The sequence below is a fragment of the Mchenga conophoros genome, linkage group LG16 (genome assembly GCF_057382185.1).
Source record: "Mchenga conophoros isolate Kocher_MC1m ecotype Shallow Benthic linkage group LG16, M_conophoros_male_GT1.1, whole genome shotgun sequence".
Classification (NCBI taxonomy): Eukaryota; Metazoa; Chordata; class Actinopteri; order Cichliformes; family Cichlidae; genus Mchenga; species Mchenga conophoros.
This window is the reverse complement of record NC_140541.1, coordinates 24,614,775-24,635,394: the sequence shown is the minus strand read 5'-3', so window position 1 is coordinate 24,635,394 and position 20,620 is coordinate 24,614,775. Positions and strand designations below refer to the sequence as shown.

Sequence of the window (20,620 nt, the reverse complement as noted above, 5' to 3'; positions counted from 1 at the left end):
TATGACAGATTTAGGCCCTTAAAACATGAGTAATACCTGGACAACAAATACACACACACACACACACACACACACACACACACACACACACACACACACGCTCTGTTATTGCCCTGTTCTGACGTTTTATCTTGGTTTTACTTCCAAAACTTTGCTCCACACTGATTGCAATCAACATGCCAAACACTGTTTTTGCATATTCTGGACTTTGAAATATTAAATGACTGTTTAAACAAGAGCTTTTTTTTTTTAATTTAAAAAATAAATGTTTGTAAAAGATTACCTACTTCTAATGTACATACAGAGAAGCTGAATGGCATTAACCCACAAAGCTAGTTTTAGTTGCCAAGTCTTGGTGTGATTTGCTATGTTTGTGTTCTTGGAGAACAAAGAATGAGAAGATTAATAACCTTTTTTCAAGTGATAAATGATAAAGGTAATTTCATCTGAAAATATATCCATGACTTTCACTGCGTGCGGGGCGCAAAAATGAAAAATGCTCACTAACCTCAAAAGTACAAGCCGAGCTGATTTAGTCGATGCAGCATTAGAGATCAGACAGTACTGAAGCTTTTTTTTTTTAACTCCAAAAATTAAAAGGTTAATAAACTGAGCCGGGTTTTTTTGGATGATCAGCAGCTTTATACTAACTGAACTGAAAGACGACCCAGTTATTGCTTCGCCAGGCAAAGTCCATGACGTGTCGACCTGTAGTTGAAGACACAGAAATGGTCTCCGGGGAGAAGTGACACATTTGGGGAATCAATCAAGATCACTTTCATTCCGCCTGTCGAAAGTGTTTAGCCTCACTTGGAGTGAAAAATGAGTGATTAATGAAAGTCAGCTTTGTTGGGCAGCTAACAAAATATACAGAAGCATTTAAATCACACCAGAGAGTTTTTGGACTGAGTCACAGACATCCTGGTGGGTATTGAAGTCATTTTAATAATTATAACATGAGTTCAGCTGACTAAATTTTCCAAAGTCGTCACCCACACATATTTAGCAAATGCAGCATGACATAGGCTTGCAGGACTGCATTATGACAGAATGTAATCAAGTGCATTGGATTAAGTACTGCTAAAATGTCAGAAAGCTCTTTAATTTCCAAGATCACTGCTTGTAATATTTTCAGATTTTATTTAGGAGTCTCTCTGTCTCTCTCCTTGTGTCTCGTTTAGCCTTTCAGTGTCATGTGTCCAATAAATATGACAATGCTGACTGTTGCGACACACATTTTCTGCAGGATACAGGTGTCTCAGTAGTCAGGATGAGTCTGTTCTTTGTGTATTTCTGTGATAAAAATGGCAGAACTGAAGTTGGTAAAAACACCAAATTTGCACAAGTGGGTGACTTAGATTAACTACATGTAAAATTTGGCAAGTGGCTGCTGATGAGGGGAAGTGGTGCCAGACTTACTCTGAACTCTGCAGGCAACTGTCAGCCATATACACCCAATAATCATTGCAGTTCTGAGTCACTGTGCCAGTGCAATCCCTTGTGGCCATTTAGTTCTTTATCTGTGATCTTTAGACGTTTACTCTGTTTGTGTTAAAAACCCAGAATGCGTTACAGCTGAGCTACTTCAGGGCAAAAGATATGTCCATTTAACTTCCTTAGCTGTTCTAACCACCTTCAGATTATTTATTTATTATTTTGGTGTTTTTTTCTCCATGCGTCTCCCTGTGTCCTCCTGCGCTCTCACAATTCACAACAATGTTTACCTTGGGTCAGCGTTTCAAAGGCAGGCCAAGGCACTGGAGAACAAGCCACTGAGTAGGGAACAAGGTTGACGTCGGTGCCTACAAGCATACATCTGTTCCGTCTGACTGTCAGGTGTAACTTATGGGTATTGCTGCTGGTGTTGCACCACTGACAGGGTTGTCAGTCACACCTCAGTGAATTCTCCTGTTGATTTCTCCCGACATGCTGCCTCCACAGGATCAGTCTAAAATCCAGCTGAGAACATTCTTCCTACAAATTGACATTCAGTGGCTGTTTAGGAACTTGCCAGAGGCAGAAAGAGTGAATTGTGGAGTCAGAAGAAGAAGCAGGGAGGTTGGTCAGTGGACATGAGTGTCTTATCACTGCATTATTGGTCCTATTACAAGGCAGTCTGTGCGTGTCCCGTGAGAAAGGTAAACACAGAACTGAATGTGCTGGTGGAAGGAGCAAAGGTCAGTTAGTGCAGAATTAAACTGAGTCCCACTGAGTCAAGTTGAGCAGAGTCTACTAGTCCGCCTGACACAAAGCACAAAATGCACAAAATGACTCTTACACACACACAGACACACACTGCTGCCAGGCTCCAGTAAGAAGCACGTGCTGCATGTTAACTTTATAAGTTGCGTATCACATGATTTTCAGTGCCTCCCTGTTATTTTAGCATAATAAAAGGAAAGTAATGAAAGTTCACTAAAGGACTTTAATGGGTTTGAAAGCACTTTGATTTAGTGTTAATAAGGATAATGGTAAGAGAAATTGTTGATTAAATGACTGGCAGTGGCAGAGACCTTGCCGTCTTGGCAGGCATATATCTGTCTGTAAAGCTTCTTGCCAGCAGTCTGCCTCAATCGGGCTCTTGGGCCATATTACAGAGTATTATCGTCTCCATTGCTTCAATCAGAGCAGGACGGAGAGGCAGCTTACTGAAAGAAGATAAACAGTGAGGTTGAGAGAAAAGTAGCCAGGAAGACCTGTCATTATTTGTTTTACCTCTCCCAGTAGTGTGTCCATGTATATTACGGAGTTCCATGTAATAGCTTCATTGGTCTGTTGATCATGTGATGTGTTCTGAATGCACAGACTGAGGTGAGCAAGTGGTAGAGCAACAACAGCAAATGGATTCATTAACATGAAGCATTAAGCACTCACACATGAACCACTAACACACATGCACACTGTACTTGAAGCATTGTTTTGGCTGCATTTTGAACATTACACATGTATTCAGCCCTGAGTGTTTACTGTAGAATTCAGCTTGTGTAACATTTGTCTCCTGCAGGGCTACCAATGCCCTACAGCAGTCGGGCTGTGTCTTAGTGTAAGCCTAGCAGCAAGAGTCACCTAATTAGAAGAACATGTTACATGCCGGCTAATCCATGACAGATGCAGTATCAGAAGCTGCCACGACTGTGCGTGATTATCAGTGGTTACCAAAAGTATGTTTGAATTGAGTGAAATGATGGCATAATTTCTAAAGACTTCTACATTATTTATATTTCAATTGAAATGACTGAGCTGATGCCATATGGATCCCCACCCCATCCTTCTTACTATATTTTTCATTTCAAACAAATAATCTTTGCCGCAAGGATAGTCTGCAGAGATGAAAGTTGACTTGAATATCTGATGCCTTGATGTTTGAGCCGTGGTATAGTCATATCTTTACTCAGGTTCTCGGTTTGCATGTTGTCGGACACGTCCGCACACACTGAACTAAAAGCCCCCCTCTAGGTTAACCTAAGTGCACATGACAGCTCAGCTGACTTAACAGAAGGTTTGCACGCCTGCTTCTCAATGCTTGTGTTTGCATGTGGCTATGTCCTCAGGGGTGCTGTGGAACCTGTCGTCGTGTGACGCCGTCAAGATGACAATCATCCGGGACGCCTTAACAACTCTGACTAACACTGTGATCATCCCTCACTCTGGATGGAGCAGCTCCACCTTCGATGACGAGCACAAGCTGAAATTTCACTCCTCTCTGGTGCTGAGGAACACCACAGGCTGCCTGAGGTAAACCACCTGATGATCACACTTGGCACTAGCTCCCCACTGTGGACATCTGATGCTATTGCATGTAATGACTGATGAGCTCATAGCGTGCGTTTGAAGAAAATATGATAATAAAGTGACCCGCCTCAAATCTAAAAATAAAAAATTTGTAGATATGCTCGTAAATCACTTTTTATTTAGCGAACATTATCAGGATGATGTGCATTTTTTCATAAATATGGGTTTAATGATTAAACACGATTTAGTGAAATGGGTACATTTTTCTGTCTTGTTGACGTTTTAAAGCCGTCACCATTTCTTTGAATATCACAGTCAAAACTATTGGAAAACTCACAACCTCTCTCCTGGGGCTTCTTCCTTTGAGAACAGTGCAGTGTGTAGAGCACAGCTTCTAATTGGTGCCAGCTAGTTGAGGTGATTGTTTGTGTAACACTGCACTCAAACATGCATAGGTGTGGTCGTTGGGTCTATACTTACTCAGCAAAGTACTGTAATTTCTTTAGTCAGACCACACACATGCACACCTCTCATACATTATGGATGGTGTATGGGGATTGCAAAGCCCACATCACACATTCGAGTGGGAGACACACACACGCATGTGCACAGCTGTCATTTTGTGTGTTTGCATATGCTCATCTGTTTGTTGAGCAAAGCCCCAAATCAAATGGTGTGTGTGTGTGTGTGTGTGTGTGTGTGTGTGTGTGTGTGTGTGTGTGTTTTTCAAAGGAACCTGAGTTCAGCTGGTGAGGAGGCCAGGAAACAGATGCGCACTTGTGAGGGCCTGATTGACTCACTGCTCTATGTCATCAAAGCCTGTGTAAACACCTCTGACTTCGACAGCAAGGTACGCACAAAGACACCCATCCACTGATGCACACACACACACACACACACAAATACATTTAGCCAAGAGGGGAACATGCTGCCACATGATAAGAGGGAAGAATCCTACTCATCCTGATTGAATCATTTGTTTCCTTGTGTCTAAATGACCCTCAGCTGCCAGAAGCAACTGTTTCATGTGCTTTGTCATCCAAAGCACAACTCATATTTTCGCATTCTGATTGACCGGGCTGCAACAGTGGTTGCTCATATTACTAATGGCCATAGTTAGAACCACATAAGCTTAGGCTTCAGAATGCTTTAAATGTTCTGTTTCACACTATTTTTCAAGTCTTGGATCTCTTTGATGTCATAAAGAGCAGATGTACTTAATGGGAGACAGAGTCCTGGCTGTCTGTACTGTATGTGAGGGAAAGACAGTCAGAGAAAAGTTGGCTATAAGCGAGGGAGGCATGAAAGCAAGAGGAGGCAGAATGACTTGTTTCAGACAGAGGTGGAATTGAGGGGCCGCACCAAGGCCCAGTATAGATGAATAAGGGTTATGATGAGAGTTCAAGAATTAAAGATATAGAGCTGGAATGGCCATTATATATCCTTAACCTTTTTTATACAACTGGGTATTGCAAAAGCTCATTCATCTGTGAATTGTAAAGCCATAAAAAGTCAAGTGGACCATGTCTAATGTGAAGATCACCACTCTGGGAACTCGACCCTTAACCGTGTCAGTCATTCATGCTCATTGTCATTGTGTAAGGCAAACCCATTACAAAACTCAAACAGCGTGAAAATAAGTTTGTGTGCTCTGGTTGACGAATTTTGTCTGCCTTGCGTTCCAAATCTAATTGATATCATTGTATTACTGCAAATAGAAGGTGCATGTCCCACACACTGGCTGCAGATACTGTAGCATGCTGCACAGAGTTGTAGCCTTTGTCATGGTGATTAAAAGAGCATCTACTATAACTACCTGTTCCACTGCCTTTCTTCTTGTACCTGCCAGATTGTGGAGAATTGTATTTGCACCCTAAGGAACCTGTCATATCGTCTGGAGCTGGAGATGACAGCACCCAGACTGATAGAGGGGCAGGAAGTGGATGGCTTACTGGCCAGAGAATCTCCCAGTAAAGAGGTGGATTCCAGCTGTTGGGGCAGAAAGAAAAAGAAGAAGAAAAACAGCCTTCAGGAAGACACAGTGAGTGTGGGACTGTATCTTTAAAATAGCAAAATATTTCTATTATCATGTATGGTATACTGGAAAATGAGTGAAGACCACACAGAAAAGTTGCAATAATGTCATTATATACCACAGCCTGATAAACACTTATATTCTGATTCAGTGGGACGGTGTGGGGCCCATCCCTGGCTTCTCCAAGTCTCCCAAGGGTGCAGAAATGCTTTGGCATCCTTCGGTGGTTAAGCCTTACTTGACTCTGTTGGCTGAGAGTTCCAATCCTGCAACTCTGGAGGGAGCCGCCGGGTCTCTTCAGAACCTGTCAGCTGGCAACTGGAAGGTAAAGTACCTATATTCACTTTATATACACTCACTGATCACTTAACAGCTCAGCACGTCTGCATCGATCAAAGCTGTCACCAGTTTAATTCTGGAACTCACACGTGCTAAAACACACATCTTAAAACCAGACATTTTCCTGAGTAGGGTGTGGACCCTTCTCAAGTTTCACTGCTTTCTGTGTGCACAGTTTGCAGCATACATCCGTGCAGCAGTGCGAAAGGAGAAAGGACTGCCCATCCTGGTGGAGCTGCTTCGGATGGATAACGACAGGGTGGTGTGTTCAGTTGCCACTGCTCTGAGAAACATGGCATTGGATGTCAGGAACAAGGAGCTCATAGGTCAGGAGTCACACTGTCACACATTTTACACTATACACCATAATGACTCTGTCTGGATGAATAATATTAAACACAAATATAAAGCCGCCTTATTGTTTTTCCTATCGGATTCAGCATATTTAACAGTCCAGCCTCTGCTCATGTTGTACCAATTAGGCAGAGGCTATGTTGTTAAAGCATTTAGCTTGGATACATGCCCTTACTCAGAATAAAACACCCACCTAAAGTGTGGATGTTACAAGCACATTATTTTCTGTTATTTAAGGAGGTACATAGATATTATATAGATGATCTTTAGGAAATTAGCTGAATAACGTGACTCTACACGACACTACTTATTAATATTTTAAACATTTTCCATCTAAGCTGGCTCTGTGATTTATACAGTGTGCAAACCGACAAATTGTTTAACAAATTGTTAAACAGTGGGGGTTTTTTGTTAGTTCAGTTTGTTTTTTTTAATTAATGGCAACTACAGAACAAGGGCCTTTTGTGACAATTTTAACTATTGGTTATTGTTTTTTTTAATCTCCCTCTAGCCTTTTGTTTTTCATGAAACATTCTCATTTAATGGAAAAAAACCAAGCTTTTATGTGCTCTATGTGGAGTTAATGAGGAGTTACAGTTCCAACAAAGCAGGGGTGATGCCTGTAGCAGGAAGGGTGGGGTGGGGGTTGGTTCTGATTTAAGGTGCCTTCAGTTTTGTGGTTGTGAGTTTATGCTGCAGGGGTTTTTTTCTTTTTCTTTTGGTTTTCTTACCACCAGGCTGCTGCTGTTTTACAGTAGGATGCACACACGCCAGTGTCCTTGCGTTGATGCAATGTCATTTAGGATAACTTTGTACAACACTGCAGGCTAAGCAAAATGAATATCAGCCCGATTATAGAAGCTCCACGGTGTAGTTTAGGTCACAGTGGAAGACCTTTACATTATGTAACATAGAGGGGGGGAAAAAACCAAACTTGTATGAGTGGTACTCCCCTCCCTTCTCCGTGCATAAGCATCTGCCTACAAACATGCTGTACAGTAAGTGTGTCACAGTGTATTTCCTGCACGTCTCACCTCCCCTCCTCGCTCTTAGGGAAGTACGCGATGAGGGACCTGGTCAACCGTCTCCCTGGGGGGAACACCACCCTGCTGTCAGACGAGACCGTGGCAGCCATCTGTTGCACCCTGCACGAGGTCACCAGCAAAAACATGGAGAATGCAAAGGCTCTCGCTGACACGGGCGGCATCGAGAAGCTGGTCAACATAACCAAGGGCAGAGGAGACAGGTGCGCTACAGAAGCTCGTATTTGTCTGAGAGTTTGTTGTTTTTTTTCTCAGTGATACACACCCGACTGTAACTTGTGCACACGGTGAAAACCCCCACCAGAGTCGTGGATGGGGATAAAAGGCTGTTTTGGGCACTGACCAGCTGGAGTTTTATACAAACACACACACACACCTAAGTAACACTTTGATGCTTGGAGAAGGAGAAGTTTTAGCCACAGGGAAGGTGGCATTGTATGCATTGAGGTTTTATGTCCCTGTGGAATGATGGCACAGCAGCTATTTCTAGCCTGCTATATATTCAGTAATGTTCCAGGGTAAAACACACTGAGGACAAACTCTTTCCTCAAACATCATGTCCTGTAATATTTACAGTGTGTTTTTAAAGGAAGGCTAAAGGCATTCAGGAATACCCTAAAACATTTGGGCTTTTGACTGTTTCTCCAGGTACTCTATGAAGGTGGTTAAAGCAGCTGCTCAGGTGCTGAACACACTGTGGCAGTACAGAGATCTACGTGCCATCTATAAAAAGGTAATGACATTGAGTTTGGTCCTTTCTGGTGTCCGGTTTAATGTCTGTGAAAAATACACGGCATATCAAAAAGAATTATCTGATTTTTAAAGTGTTTTAATTCTGAAGCAGTTCACTGGTCATGACTGAAACATGTACAGGTAGAAAGAAGAGAGGGATCTGTGGCTTTCACATGGTTGCTGACAGGTAGTGTAACAATAGCCTGACATGCTTGCAAAAGTATGGGATGAGTTTGAGTATAGTATGTGCTTTAAAAAATATCTATCCTTTTGAAATCAGATAGTTCTTTTTGATACATCCAGCATATTTATCCAGAGGATCAATGTTTTCCTCTCCCCACTACCCCAACAGGATGGATGGAATCAAAACCATTTCCTCACACCAGTGTCCACACTTGAGCGAGACCGGTTCAAGTCCCAGCCCACCCTCCCCACCAGCAACGTTCAGATGTCTCCAGTCAACCACCCTGGTACATTCAGTTCACTCCATTCCGTGCCCAGTCGAAATAGACACTGTCTGTGAGACCGGAAAACCTCTGGAATTTAATGTTACGAAACGTGTTTTCTTTTTTTCCTTGCAGCTGCCAGCGCCACGTCGTCTCCTGCACTGCTGGGCATCAGAGAGCATAGAGACACCATCAGAGATTATCAGAGAGCACAGTCAACTATGCAATTTTCTAATTACCAAGGAGACAACAGTATTCATAAAAAACAGTATACAGGTAGACACCTGAAAGCCACTCGGGGTTACACTCCTTAAAAATTTAATTTGGCTCACACTCACCATCTGCACCAGACTGCGTGCTGTTACACACTTGCTGCTATTCGGGGCGTTATCTGTTTTATCTTTCGTAACGCTCCAAGCGGATTCTGTGGCCAGTCTCCTCTCGTTGCCAAGACGGTCCTCTCTTATCATTTCCACCAACCCCTGCCAGCCCCATCACAGTCAGTTGAATTCCGACCGCTTCAGGGCTGTTTTTGTGCTGCAGTTGGTCTGCACAGCACTAAAGTGGACCAACCAGCCAGGAGTGGACACTCCACAGTGGTGCCATTGTTAGCATCACCAGGTCACAGCTTGCAGACAGGGCCAGTGAGTGGGTACCCAGACATACTACAGTCAGACAAGAGCTCTCACCAGCCTACTCTGGTTGGTGAGAACAGGGGGGAGGCCAGAGTAAACAAAATGAGCCTGCAGCCTCAAAAATTCATCTATTACATAGGGAAGTGGAAATTGAGTTTCTGGATTCCACCCGTTGGATAAAGTGCCAGTGGAAATACCCATCCCATGGGCTGTATAAACAACAGAACAGCAGTGGCCAAGTCTATTATTTGGTGTTATTTCTCTCCAGCGTAGCGCGCCACTTCTTGATCCTCTACTATCAAAATACAGACATTTGCCCTTCAGGGATGTGCTGACCTTTTTCACTGATATGAAGTGTTTTGGCATCAAGTTCCACTAATCCATCTAAGGCAACACTCACTTTATTTATTTATTTTTTCCAGGGTCTGGAAAGCCGTCTCCGTATTACTACTCATCACCCACAACAGAGGAGCCCCGAAGAACACAGGTGAATGCAGTAATTCTGCACAAATGTCTGGTTACACTCCACAGCCTCCCCTTCTCATCTTGTCTCGTATGCCTGCTCTGATGTGGCTGTACAGAGGTAGAGGTTGTTTTGCTGTGTATATGCAGAGATTGTTTATTTCTCTGTTTGCCTGTTAGCTTTGTTTATTTGTGCAGACTATTTCTACTGTTATTTTTGTAGTGTTTGGGGTTTTTTTCAGTGTGATAGCGTAGTTTACAGTACATAATATTGCAATGTACACAACAAATGATTAATTAATCAAACTAAAAAATAAAAAAATATGATACTAGCCTTAAGAATTCATATTTATCGTAGTGTTTGGTGATATAAGCTGGCACAAGGCACATGTCTGAGATCCCTCCGCTGCACTGTATAAGCACGACCAACCCTTCTAACCCGCTTGACTAATACAAAGAGACTGACACGTATTCCACCCCGGATGAATGACAATGCTGCGAATGACCCAGCACATCAGCTATTGTTTGAGTGAGATTGAATGTGACTGCTGGGATTGGGATGGTCTGGGTACGTCTCAGGCACTTGTCTCTGTTGGACACATCCATGTGTGCCCATTCAGATAACAGGCACGGAGAGGAGGCAGGAGGGAGGAGATGCTGCACAAAGACAGAGTTCTCTTATGTCCTTCATTGCTTCACATTTCTGGCTAAAGACGGTCATTATTCATTTCAGACATTTATAAATCCCATCCATTTTGTTGGATTTCTAACATTTACCTTGAAGCTGTTTTTGTTGCATTAGTGGCCAGAGACGTGCAGGCGAGAAGATAATTGATTAGCCTATTGTCTGAAAAATCTCCAGCCACACTAACGAGCGTTTGTCCTGAATCTGCTGAGATGTTTGTTTATGCCGTTTCATTTTGTTACCACCATACAGAAGATTGATTTGAGATATTTTTTGTGTTTTGACAGGACGAACAAGAGTTATGTGCTTAAAGGCATAGTTAAGTTTTTTTTATTAAATCTTATTTTCTCTCTTGCTGAGGTTTCTAGAAGAAAGTCTGCCCCTGAGCTGTTGTTTTGACAGTCGCTGTCCGCTTGATTAGGTGCACCTATAAAACTCCTTGTTAACACAAACGGCTAATCAGCCAATCACATGGCAACAACTCAGTGCATTTAGGCTTGTGGGCTTGTAGGTGAGGTCAAGATGAATCCGAATGGGGAAGGAAGGCGACGCAGCTAAGAACAGGAAACAGAGGCTGTAATTTGCACACGCTCACAAAAATTGGACAGCTGCTGGTGGTGTAATGGTGTTGGGGCATATTTTCTTTGTACCCTTTAGATCCCTTAGTACCAAAGGTCAGTGAGTGTATAAACAAATGGGGACAGAGCCTTTACTTTATTTTCAACACTCAAATATACATATTTTTTTGCCTCAAATAAAAGTAAAAACTCTTTAACAACATAGTTTACATAGACATTACAGTAAGTCAAGGAAAAGGATAAGTACACGTACCTACATATGTCTTGCGCTGACATTGTTGCGATCCTCTACTGAGGACATGAATCAGTGTCACACCAGTTTGCAGTTTTGTCTCCGGGCAGCGTCTTCTGATCCACTGTGCTCAACTTTTTGTTTAAATTGTCAGTTTACTCTTTAAAGCTGAGAAGCTAATGTTTAGAGGTGCTTGTAGGTGGATTTCTAATCATCTAGGTGGAGATTTGCAATTAAGATTTTCCCAAAATGTTACCGTGTAGTGTGGTTATATTTATAGTGAGGTGTAAGTGTTCCTGAAAGTATAAGCAGCAGTACAATATGAAGATAAATAAAGTTTGTTCACTGAAATTAAGCTACACGAGAACTATCATTAAAACTTAGAATGAAATCTGAATAATACTTTGAAATAAGTGCTGCACGGCCAAGGCTGCAAACATCAGTGAAAACTGCCTAATTAAGTAAAGGTTAAAGGATTTTTGAAAACGTGTGCGCAGAGAAATGACCTCCTGTAAATGTTGCATGTGAAATGATTGGACATTTTAATAATAATTATGCATTACATTTCACAAAGCGTTGGGATGTAATTGGCTAAAGTGGAGCTAATTTAATTTACTTTACATGCTGGCAGGGGAAAGGGGACAGCAAAGGCTTAATTTGCTACCTTTATTTTCTTTTGAGTTTAAGTTTGAATCTTTAACGTAACGACTGTTGTAAAACTCAAGTTTTCAGAACTGACTCTTGATACTTGCCTCTCGTTCCTTGCAGCCTCTGTATTATTCAGATGAGCCGAGCAGGAGAAACTACGATACATACAGAATGTACCTGCAGCACCCACACGGCTACGACGACTCGTATTTGGAGGAGGTCATCACTTACCCTCCCACCTTCAGCTCTCAGCCTCATGGACTGAAATCCACCTGTAACTACGTGGACTATTACGCTACCACACGGACGCCTTCGTTCAGGGCAGAGCAGTACCCCGGCTCTCCAGACTCCTGGGTATAGGTCTGGAGGTGCTACCGTTTCACCATCACTTCGGTTTGTAACTGGGGTGCGTCTTTACCCTGCAGCAGAGGCGAGGAACACACAGGAAATGACAAACTTACTTTTTTTCATGAACTTGGCTTCATACATGTTTGTTTTGTGGATGTGTGTGTATGGAGGAGAGTTCAACTGAGTGATAACAGATGGAAAGATGGGATGTGAGCCAAAGAAGGAAATCAAGGAATGTCTTTTTTTTTCTAATTATTTTTTATTTAGATGAGAAAGATGGAATCATGCTGTGAGTCTGTTGAGAGCAGATATTGGGACACTACAGTGAGGAGACATGCGTCCTACTCTGTCTAGATGTTAGGTTAATTTTTCTTTTCGAAACTCTTAGCTGTGATAGCATGGTGAAAGGTGTGAGTCATGTAAACGAAGGTCCGCGGTAAGAGTCGAGACTGGAGGAATATGTATGTGCCGAAGCCAAAATGGATCATGAACTCATATCTGTTTAAAAAATGAATCCAAAAAAAAACATAAAATAAAAAAATAATCAAATGAAAAATAGTTAACTAATGATGTTAGCTTGTACAGAGGGATCAAATTATATCTGTACTTAATGTTGAACCTGTGTAATGCCATGGAGTCTTGTACATTTTTCGTTTTATTGTAAATACAGAAAAAAAAACATGTTACCTGGTTTACACTCAACAGCACTGGTTGGAAAAAACAAAAAAACTAAAAGAAACTTGTGCCATGTTAGGTCTCTAAAGATATATAAATATACAAAGAAATATGTGGACAAAGATGGCATCATAACACAACAACGACAACGTAATAAAAGGTCAAGTTTTGTTTTTTAAACTGTGTGAGAGAGTTTCTTTGCATCTCCAGTTTACTGACATTTTGTCCACGTGTGCAAAGAGAGTGAATGAATAGATCAAACCCTTTCTGCTCTGGTTGTAATATCCTCTATCCTGCCTGGGAAGCATATTTTATGTATTTGCACAGACATGAGTAGTGAGCCTTAAACCACCTGTGTTTTATAAAAGCCGTGTGGCACCCTGGAGCACAGCAACCAACACTGATCGGTAGCGGACTCTGCGCTTACACCTCGACTGACAAACCGTGCTCTTGGGACGGAGAAAAAAACCTTGTTTTAAAATGTTTTTCAAATATCGATGCTGAATATGAGCGATGTGTGGTGCAAATGTATTTAAGATGAAAGATTCCAGGATGATTTTCTGTCACGCTACAAACTCTGCAAAATGGTGACGAGGGTCAGGGATGATTTGTGACAGAAGGATAGCAGCAGTTATTCACTGTGTCAGGAAATTAAAATATGCTACTGTGGGCCATGTATCAATGTAAAATATAAGTAAAAACCTGACAATATTAGAGACATGTACTCCTTCCCATCCAATATACGTACACTATTTGAAAAAAATGGATTGGGATAAACTAATCGTCTCTTGTTAACTTGATGTAAATAAAATTTTCCAAGGCACCGAGCCTCAATATGAGATCAGCAAAAATTGTTTTTGAATTGTGACTCAATAATGGGTCAATAATAATTAAAAAAATATGGAGCTGGAATACTGACAGGGTTCAATTTCCTGTGGATCGGGGCCAGTACTACTTAAAAGATGAAATACAGTTGCTCTTTAGGCCTAAAATGATTTGAATAAACACACTGCTGAAAGTTTGGTAAACTTAAAGTTTTTTAAAAGAACACCAACACAGTGTGTTATAATCACCAGACTGAACAGCTTTATATACTTGTAGACAAACTGAGATGTTCAAGTTCATCTATATTCATCTTTTTTTTTTTATTTGCATACAAAAGCAATTTAAAATTCTTTAGATCTCATAATTAATGTTGTTTCATGCCCAGAAGGTATTTGATGGGTTGGAGTGGGGTTATCTCTCTTTTTCAGATCATCAAAGAATTTGATTTTTACTCATATTCCTCTTCTCCACCAGCCTCCACTTTCAGAAACCAGCTACACTTCCACATGAGACGGGCCTTTTTCTTGCTTAAGTAGTTGCAACTCTATGGACTGTGCTGCTTATAGTAAAGCTGGCATTAAGGGAATACATAAGTTTATACCGACCATTAATTGGCTTCGGCCTACAAAGGACACTTGCATCCAGTTTTCCCGGCGTAGTCCCAGGAGCCTTAGTCTGCTAAACTGCTTTGCCAAAATATTGCGAAATGGACTTAATTTACAAAGCAGTGAGATTATCCCAGCCCCTGATTTCATTTAATTCATTACCCCTCAAAGTAAGTGCACGCAAATTAAAGTACCTAATAATCTGGGTCACATATGACTTCATACACCCAATTTTCCCCTCACTGCAGTTTCTTCTGAAACAAAATTCAGAATGTTAGAGCTTACTGAATTTATCAGGAGGAAGAATAAATACAGGTGAAGTCAATGTGCAATCTGCTTTTAAATGCATGTAAGAGCACAGCTACGAGCCAGGACTGTCTCCCATAACTTTAAGGACTTTTTTTTTTTTTTTTAAAGCTGCTAATGTTATATGAGCATTATTGACAGGGATTTCATGGCACAGCCCCTAGAGATGGAAAACTAATCTGATCTGCTTAAACTCCCCACCCGATCTCAGCCTATAAACAGGTCCAAATATCATTGTGAAGCATTATTTAAAGATCTGAATACAGTTCATATGAACACTTTTCACTCAGTCTTGATCTATATTGATCTATATCTAATTAAGAAGTCAGCTTTTTATAACAATAAATGCAGATCCAGAGTCTGATGTGCTGCAAAAAAACCCCCAACAACCTCATCACACTTTCATATCGATTGATGGAGTAATGCTAAAGCACTATTTTCCCTAAACTCTCTTTTGAATTCCACTCGGAAACTTAATCTCGGGTCTCTCGGGATACTTTATTCCTTTTTAAACTCATTTTGGATCTTCTGACTGGGAGGAACACTTGAAGAACCAGCTTAAGTTTAGAGAACTAGCTATATAGCATACACTGCTTAGGAGGCTAAATAGGTTTAGGACTACATGTTGAACCCATAAGTGACAAGTCACATCATCAGCCAACAAACGAGGCAGATCTTTACATTAGTCTAAAACAATATTTAAGTTTCATACACTGCAGAAATATCCACAAAACTATTAAGTGCAGTAATGAGAGACCTCCCTCAAGATAGCGCCTACATGCTAGCTGCCAGGCAAATTAAATATGAGTTTAGCTAAATGACTTCCTAAACAAAAGGAAAATTGACCTCCAGTCTTTTTTAATACACTTATACATTATTTAAAGAAAGTTTGCTTTATGCAAGAAAGTGTGCTAAGAAATGTGATGCTATATGACAATTATTTTTTAAGAATGAATGCATTGATACTGCAATTTTGCACTACATAGTACATGCATTTTATTCTTAGTATGTTGTATACTTAACTATTGGAACTGATTTTGTTGGTTTTGTACTTCTCGATATGATCTTGTTTTCCTTGTTTCATCTACGGTGAAGGTTCTGATAACTAAAAGGTACAGTAATACTATAACTGCGATGGGGTTCAGCTGGGGTGAGGAAGAATTATGTTTTTCCAGTTGTGCCTGTGAGGGGTTTTTTTTTTTTTGTTTTGTTCATTTCTTAGTATTTAGACTTTATTTTATGCACCAAAAAACCACTTTGAGCACAAACGAGAAAAAAATACTGTCAAGAAAGGAAGAAAAAGCCAGACCCGACCAAAAGCGCAGCCACCGTTCAAATTAAACTAAAACTAAAGATTCAAGTTAAAATACAATAAACTGCAGCTTGCCAACTGCACAAACAGGAAAAGGAAACTAAGCACATCAGCAGCTTTTCCTTCTTCTGGAGCCTTTTGGCACACAGAATAAAGGTAGGAGTTAAGAAACAAAACAACAGCTATAAATATAACTTACATTAACCAACACAGCAGCAACCTTTGTTATATTTAGATGGTAAAAAATAAAACATGCAGCAGAACTGCAAAAAACAGTCTCCTTGTAATTGGTAAGAATGTGTTAGGGCACCCTTTTCTATGCACAAAATATAAGCAAGAAAATATACTAAAACTGAAAAATAATGAAGTCTCGAACTTTTTTTTTTTTCTCAGAACAAAAAGCTGGTCCACCTTAAGGCCCACGCGTTTCAAGCAGCTTGGCACTGTGCTGCACATTACCAACATTTCAGTTAAATTAACACAAGCCAGCTGACAGTTAGCCTGCAGCTTGTGCATACCCGGGAAGGCAACAACACACGCATTTTTCAGCATTAATGCCCCCATAGTTCATGCATATGCAAGCTGTGAAGCTTCAAACCTGTATATTCAAGGAAACTGCTGTACAGTCACAGAACTTAGCAAAGTCACAGATTCGAAGAACCTGACATTAAAGGCACAGATCATTCAGGTTATAGACTGATCTGTATTACCTGTAACCTGTGACGTGTATCACAGCAGACATTACAATGGACAACGGCTCAGCTCAAAACACTGTGCAGGTAACTATTTGCTCTAACATGTGTATTTAATATCCAATCAGGTATACTTTCCAGTGTGTTTCTGTCACTTTTCTGCTTGTTGGGATAACACACCTTACCTCTAGTCAGTCTTACCTTCTCCATTAAACATAAAGAAACATTAGTGTGTCAACAATAAACTTTCAAGTCTCATCTCCCCTCCACAACTGACCTCAGTTAGATACACATGCAAAGATCTGACAGTCCTTTCTGTGCTTCAGCTTTAAACATGGTGGCACTATCGCTGCTTACTTTGGATCCTCATGCTGGATAAAAGAGTCTAATGCGATGAAAAAAATATCTGCCTTAAAATGACACAGTGTTATTTTCTTCTTCACTGAAAATATTCGTGCAATCGAAAACTTCCTCTGGGGGTTTGTGTCTGTGGGCTGTCATACCTAGAAATAGTTTAAGTGTGGTTAAAACTCTTTTTGTTGCCAATCTTGAAGTTTTGTGAAAAGATTTTCAAAATAAGATCAAGTAACAGTAACATAAATCAGCTGCAGTTAAATCGTGCTGCAAACGGTTAGTGTACAGTTTCATTTTCTCGGTAAACTATCAGCGGGTAGAGAAAAAGGAAAAAGAAGGTGAAAACAAAGAGGCGTTTCGCTGGCCGCAAACTTCCTGTAGCCTCGCGGGACGTCATCTCTGTTGTAGAGAATAAAAACAGCGGAGTGGGCGTCGAGGACAGTTTGGTGCTTTCACTGCGGAAAGTTTTTAAGAAATGGTGCAACAACTCCCCAAACCTGGAGCGAAGGAGGCTGCTCGGCTGAAAGCTGGCCACCCTCCGGCAGGTAAGCCGTGTCTCTCTGATAGCTGCCTGCTCTTTTTTTATTTATCTTTTAAAACTTTATTAAAGCTTGAGAGTTGTTGTTGTTGTTTTTCCTTTCCTTGACCCAGTTACAGAGTCGTTCAGAGCGAGTCGACCCCGCTGCAGTAACGTAACTTTTGCCGTTAATTTGACACGCAGTATGAAAAAGTGCGATAGCTGGAGCTGACTGGCTGCTGTGGCATTGGAGTACTAAAGTGCAAGAAGCGTCATCGGCATGCTTTTGTTTGAAGGGAGGCCTGTTAGGTGCACCGTGCAGTGCTATTCGTGCAAAGCTGCGGAACAGTAGTTAACTTTGCATTAACAGCTGCAGCTTGAAGCGGTGTCACTCATCTGTTTACGAAGACGATCTGACAATGTGATACTTTCGTTTGTACGAACTTTTGTGCCATTACTATATATGTTTTGGGGGGTTTTTTTGTGGTTTTTTTGGACGCCATGGCACATTAATTTTATTTCATATTATGAGGGACAGACTGCAGAAACTATCATGTGTCCAGGTTTTAAGAAAGTACAGAGTGTTTGATAGTTTTTAGGATTATAGGTCACCTCTGCACGATGAAGCGGACAACGAAGTGACTACTTTTTGAATGAATGCTAGTGTTCATAAGCTTGAACTGCAAGTGCAAAAAGTGAGAGAAAAGAGTTGAAAACCTTTGTGGTTTTTACTTTCCACTCTTCTGTCTCAGTTGCATGAAATGCACTGTAAAACACTGCTTTGACACAGATTGTTTTTTGTTTCTTTCCTCTTTTGCATCACTAGTAAAGGCCGGGGGTAAAAGGGTGGCCAAGAAAGGCATGGAAGAAAATGCCACCCATGCAACTCCAGAAAAGGACACCAGGAAGTCTGATAAAATCAGGTATGCTCACACTCTGCAGTAAATGTGCTTGAGCTGAAAACAAATTTAGCTTCAAACATTAGTGTGTAAGAATGCCCAGCAGCATTTCGATCATATAGGTCACTAACTTTGCTTTAAAAGCTGAGTATAACTCTGTTTTAAAAACCTGTGCAGCAGGTCCCTTGCCACCCCCAACAGGATGCAACAAGTTGGCATACTTCTAACAGGAACCCTCGACAAGGTAAACAAAGCATTAACTCTTAAAAAAGCGAGTTAATTCCTTTCCGAGCCAACTGGGTTAGTTGCAGTGCTTCAAAGTATTGTGGATAATAAACCTCCTTCCTGATGTTTTGCAGCTGAGCCACGACTTCCCAGAAACACCTGTGAGCGTGAGGCACAGTAAGGTGCGCCCCGCGGTGGAGAAGTCGCACTCCCCTCGGATCGTTTTCATCCAGCAGCCGAGGAAGTATTGAACTTTTTCGGGCATGCCCTAGAGGGAACCATGTTAAGTCAGCCGTTAAACACCAATGTGAAGTGTTAGACACATGAGGAGACTGAGACTGACAGGTTGCCTGTAAAGTGTTGATGGAGTGAAAGCTTTCAAGCTTCGTTTACTTAGAAGGAAGAAGGAAAAAAAAAAAAGCTCTTTGGGGCCAAGCTTGTATGTGAATACTATAAACCAGCACTTCATGCATCTTTTCTGGCATAATAATAGAATTCTATATTTGTATTTGTCATCTGATTGGAAAACAAAAGCATTTGGTGGGTATGAGTATGTTTGAAGGGAGGGGTTAAGTTACTGAGTTTTATAAGGGTGCTTTTAAGGGGAATCTTCACTTTGTATTGCATGGCAATTGTATTAGATTTATTAAAAAAAAAAAAAAAAGCGGACTGCAAGCCATCACTGTGTTATGTCTCTGTTTATTTCTTGGAACAGTTTTCTGTTCATTCACTCTAAAATGGCCACAAGGGGGCAGCAAATGGCCATTTATAACTTTAATAAACCAGACTATCTGGTCATGGATTTCACAAGTCAATCTCTAAGCTGCGTGCATCTATGCAATATATATATGCTTATTTATAATTATTTACTTACTTTTTACTTATTTACTTATAATATATGCTTGCTTCTATCCATCTGGCCTCTTTCATATAGTGACTGAACCGTGATATCGTAATGTTCCAGCAAGTCCACCCTCTATGTAGCCAAACTATTTTAATTATCCCAGTATGTGTGTGCAGTGAGTCGTAGTTAAACAGTGAGACGGATGAAAGGGGAAAAAGAAAACTCTTCCATAAAAGCTAGTTTGGTCTTGTAGGATTCACAGAGCTGATCTTTGCTTTAGAACATTTTGCCCCCAATTCCATTCGGAGCCTGTCCATGATCTATATCTTGACCAATTTTTTTGGAACCTTTTCCAGGGTTCAGTATCTCCATATGCATTTGGCAATACTACTGCGTAGTGGTGATTTTTTTTTCTTTCTTTTAATATGTTGGATAAATTGCAGAAACCACCAAGACTCCACGTGTCTGGAAAGTGAAAGTCAAAAGGGATTGCAGAAGTGTTATTGTTTTTAGTGTCAAGGCTGTGCTACAGGTCACCTCTGTGCAATATGAACCAGACAGGTGCTGTGACTGTTGGGTTTTAATCATTTTCAGGGATGCCTCTTGAATGCAGGCTAGTAAACTCAAACTGCAGGTGCCACATTTCACAAGGTAGATGGGGAGAGAGAGAAAAACAAACTAATCTGCTTTTCACTTTCTGCTCCTCAGGATGAGCTGCAAGAGACAGATGGTCAAACAGGAGTTTGAAACAGATTGGATAAAATAAAAACTGTAAAGAAATCTCTCTCAGCCAGAGTACTGCATGCTGAGCACACACAAGAATGACAGACATTTGTGTGGATTCATGTCAGAATACCAAAGTGACTTAATTGATGTATTTGTTGCTGGATATTTTCAGTTCCATGCAGATTTATTTCTATAGTGCAAAATCACAAAAGTCACCTGGTGCTTTGTCCTCTAAGGCAAAATCCTTACAATATTCTGGAGTAAACGGCAATCAAGTGAACCCACTTTGCGACAGTGGAAAGGAAAAAAAATCCCTTTTAACAGGAAGAAACCTCCAGCAGAACCAGGCCCAAGGAGGGGCAGCCATCTGC

General features: G+C 41.0%; 2 protein-coding genes across 11 annotated transcripts in view; both read left to right on the top strand.

The window, feature by feature from the left end:
- Nucleotides 1-13,124, top strand: part of pkp4 (plakophilin 4) — a 91,143-nt gene extending 78,019 nt beyond the window's left edge. For all 9 annotated transcript variants that reach the window (XM_085249972.1, XM_085249975.1, XM_085249976.1 and 6 more), the window contains 11 exons: nt 3,552-3,735; nt 4,465-4,582; nt 5,582-5,773; nt 5,919-6,092; nt 6,282-6,432; nt 7,514-7,706; nt 8,152-8,236; nt 8,588-8,705; nt 8,817-8,957; nt 9,739-9,803; nt 12,042-13,124. In XM_085249972.1, the coding sequence (XP_085106098.1) occupies nt 3,552-3,735; nt 4,465-4,582; nt 5,582-5,773; nt 5,919-6,092; nt 6,282-6,432; nt 7,514-7,706; nt 8,152-8,236; nt 8,588-8,705; nt 8,817-8,957; nt 9,739-9,803; nt 12,042-12,281 (1,661 nt within the window). In that variant the 3' untranslated portion in view covers nt 12,282-13,124. The remainder of the gene's footprint in view (nt 1-3,551; nt 3,736-4,464; nt 4,583-5,581; nt 5,774-5,918; nt 6,093-6,281; nt 6,433-7,513; nt 7,707-8,151; nt 8,237-8,587; nt 8,706-8,816; nt 8,958-9,738; nt 9,804-12,041) is intronic.
- Nucleotides 13,125-17,371: 4,247 nt separating this feature from the next.
- On the top strand, nt 17,372-19,378 carry dap1b (death associated protein like 1b). 2 transcript variants are annotated; one of them, XM_085250018.1, is made up of 4 exons: nt 17,372-17,583; nt 18,382-18,478; nt 18,635-18,698; nt 18,814-19,378. In XM_085250018.1, the coding sequence occupies exons 1-4, from the start codon at nt 17,514-17,516 to the stop codon at nt 18,928-18,930; spliced, it is 348 nt and encodes a 115-aa protein (XP_085106144.1). In that variant the 5' UTR covers nt 17,372-17,513; the 3' UTR covers nt 18,931-19,378. The 2 variants fall into 2 exon arrangements, with proteins under 2 accessions (XP_085106144.1, XP_085106143.1); XM_085250017.1 differs by having other exon boundaries at nt 17,406-17,583; nt 18,632-18,698; nt 18,814-19,376.
- Nucleotides 19,379-20,620: the final 1,242 nt, after the last annotated feature.

Excerpts from the sequence above, each read along its gene's own strand:
- dap1b (XM_085250017.1), top strand. The coding sequence starts at position 17,514 with ATGGTGCAACAACTCCCCAAACCTGGAGCGAAGGAGGCTGCTCGGCTG. Across the intron at positions 18,479-18,631 it reads AGGAAGTCTGATAAAATCAG|CAGGTCCCTTGCCACCCCCA; the intron begins GTATGCTCACAC and ends AAACCTGTGCAG. Across the intron at positions 18,699-18,813 it reads TAACAGGAACCCTCGACAAG|CTGAGCCACGACTTCCCAGA; the intron begins GTAAACAAAGCA and ends GATGTTTTGCAG.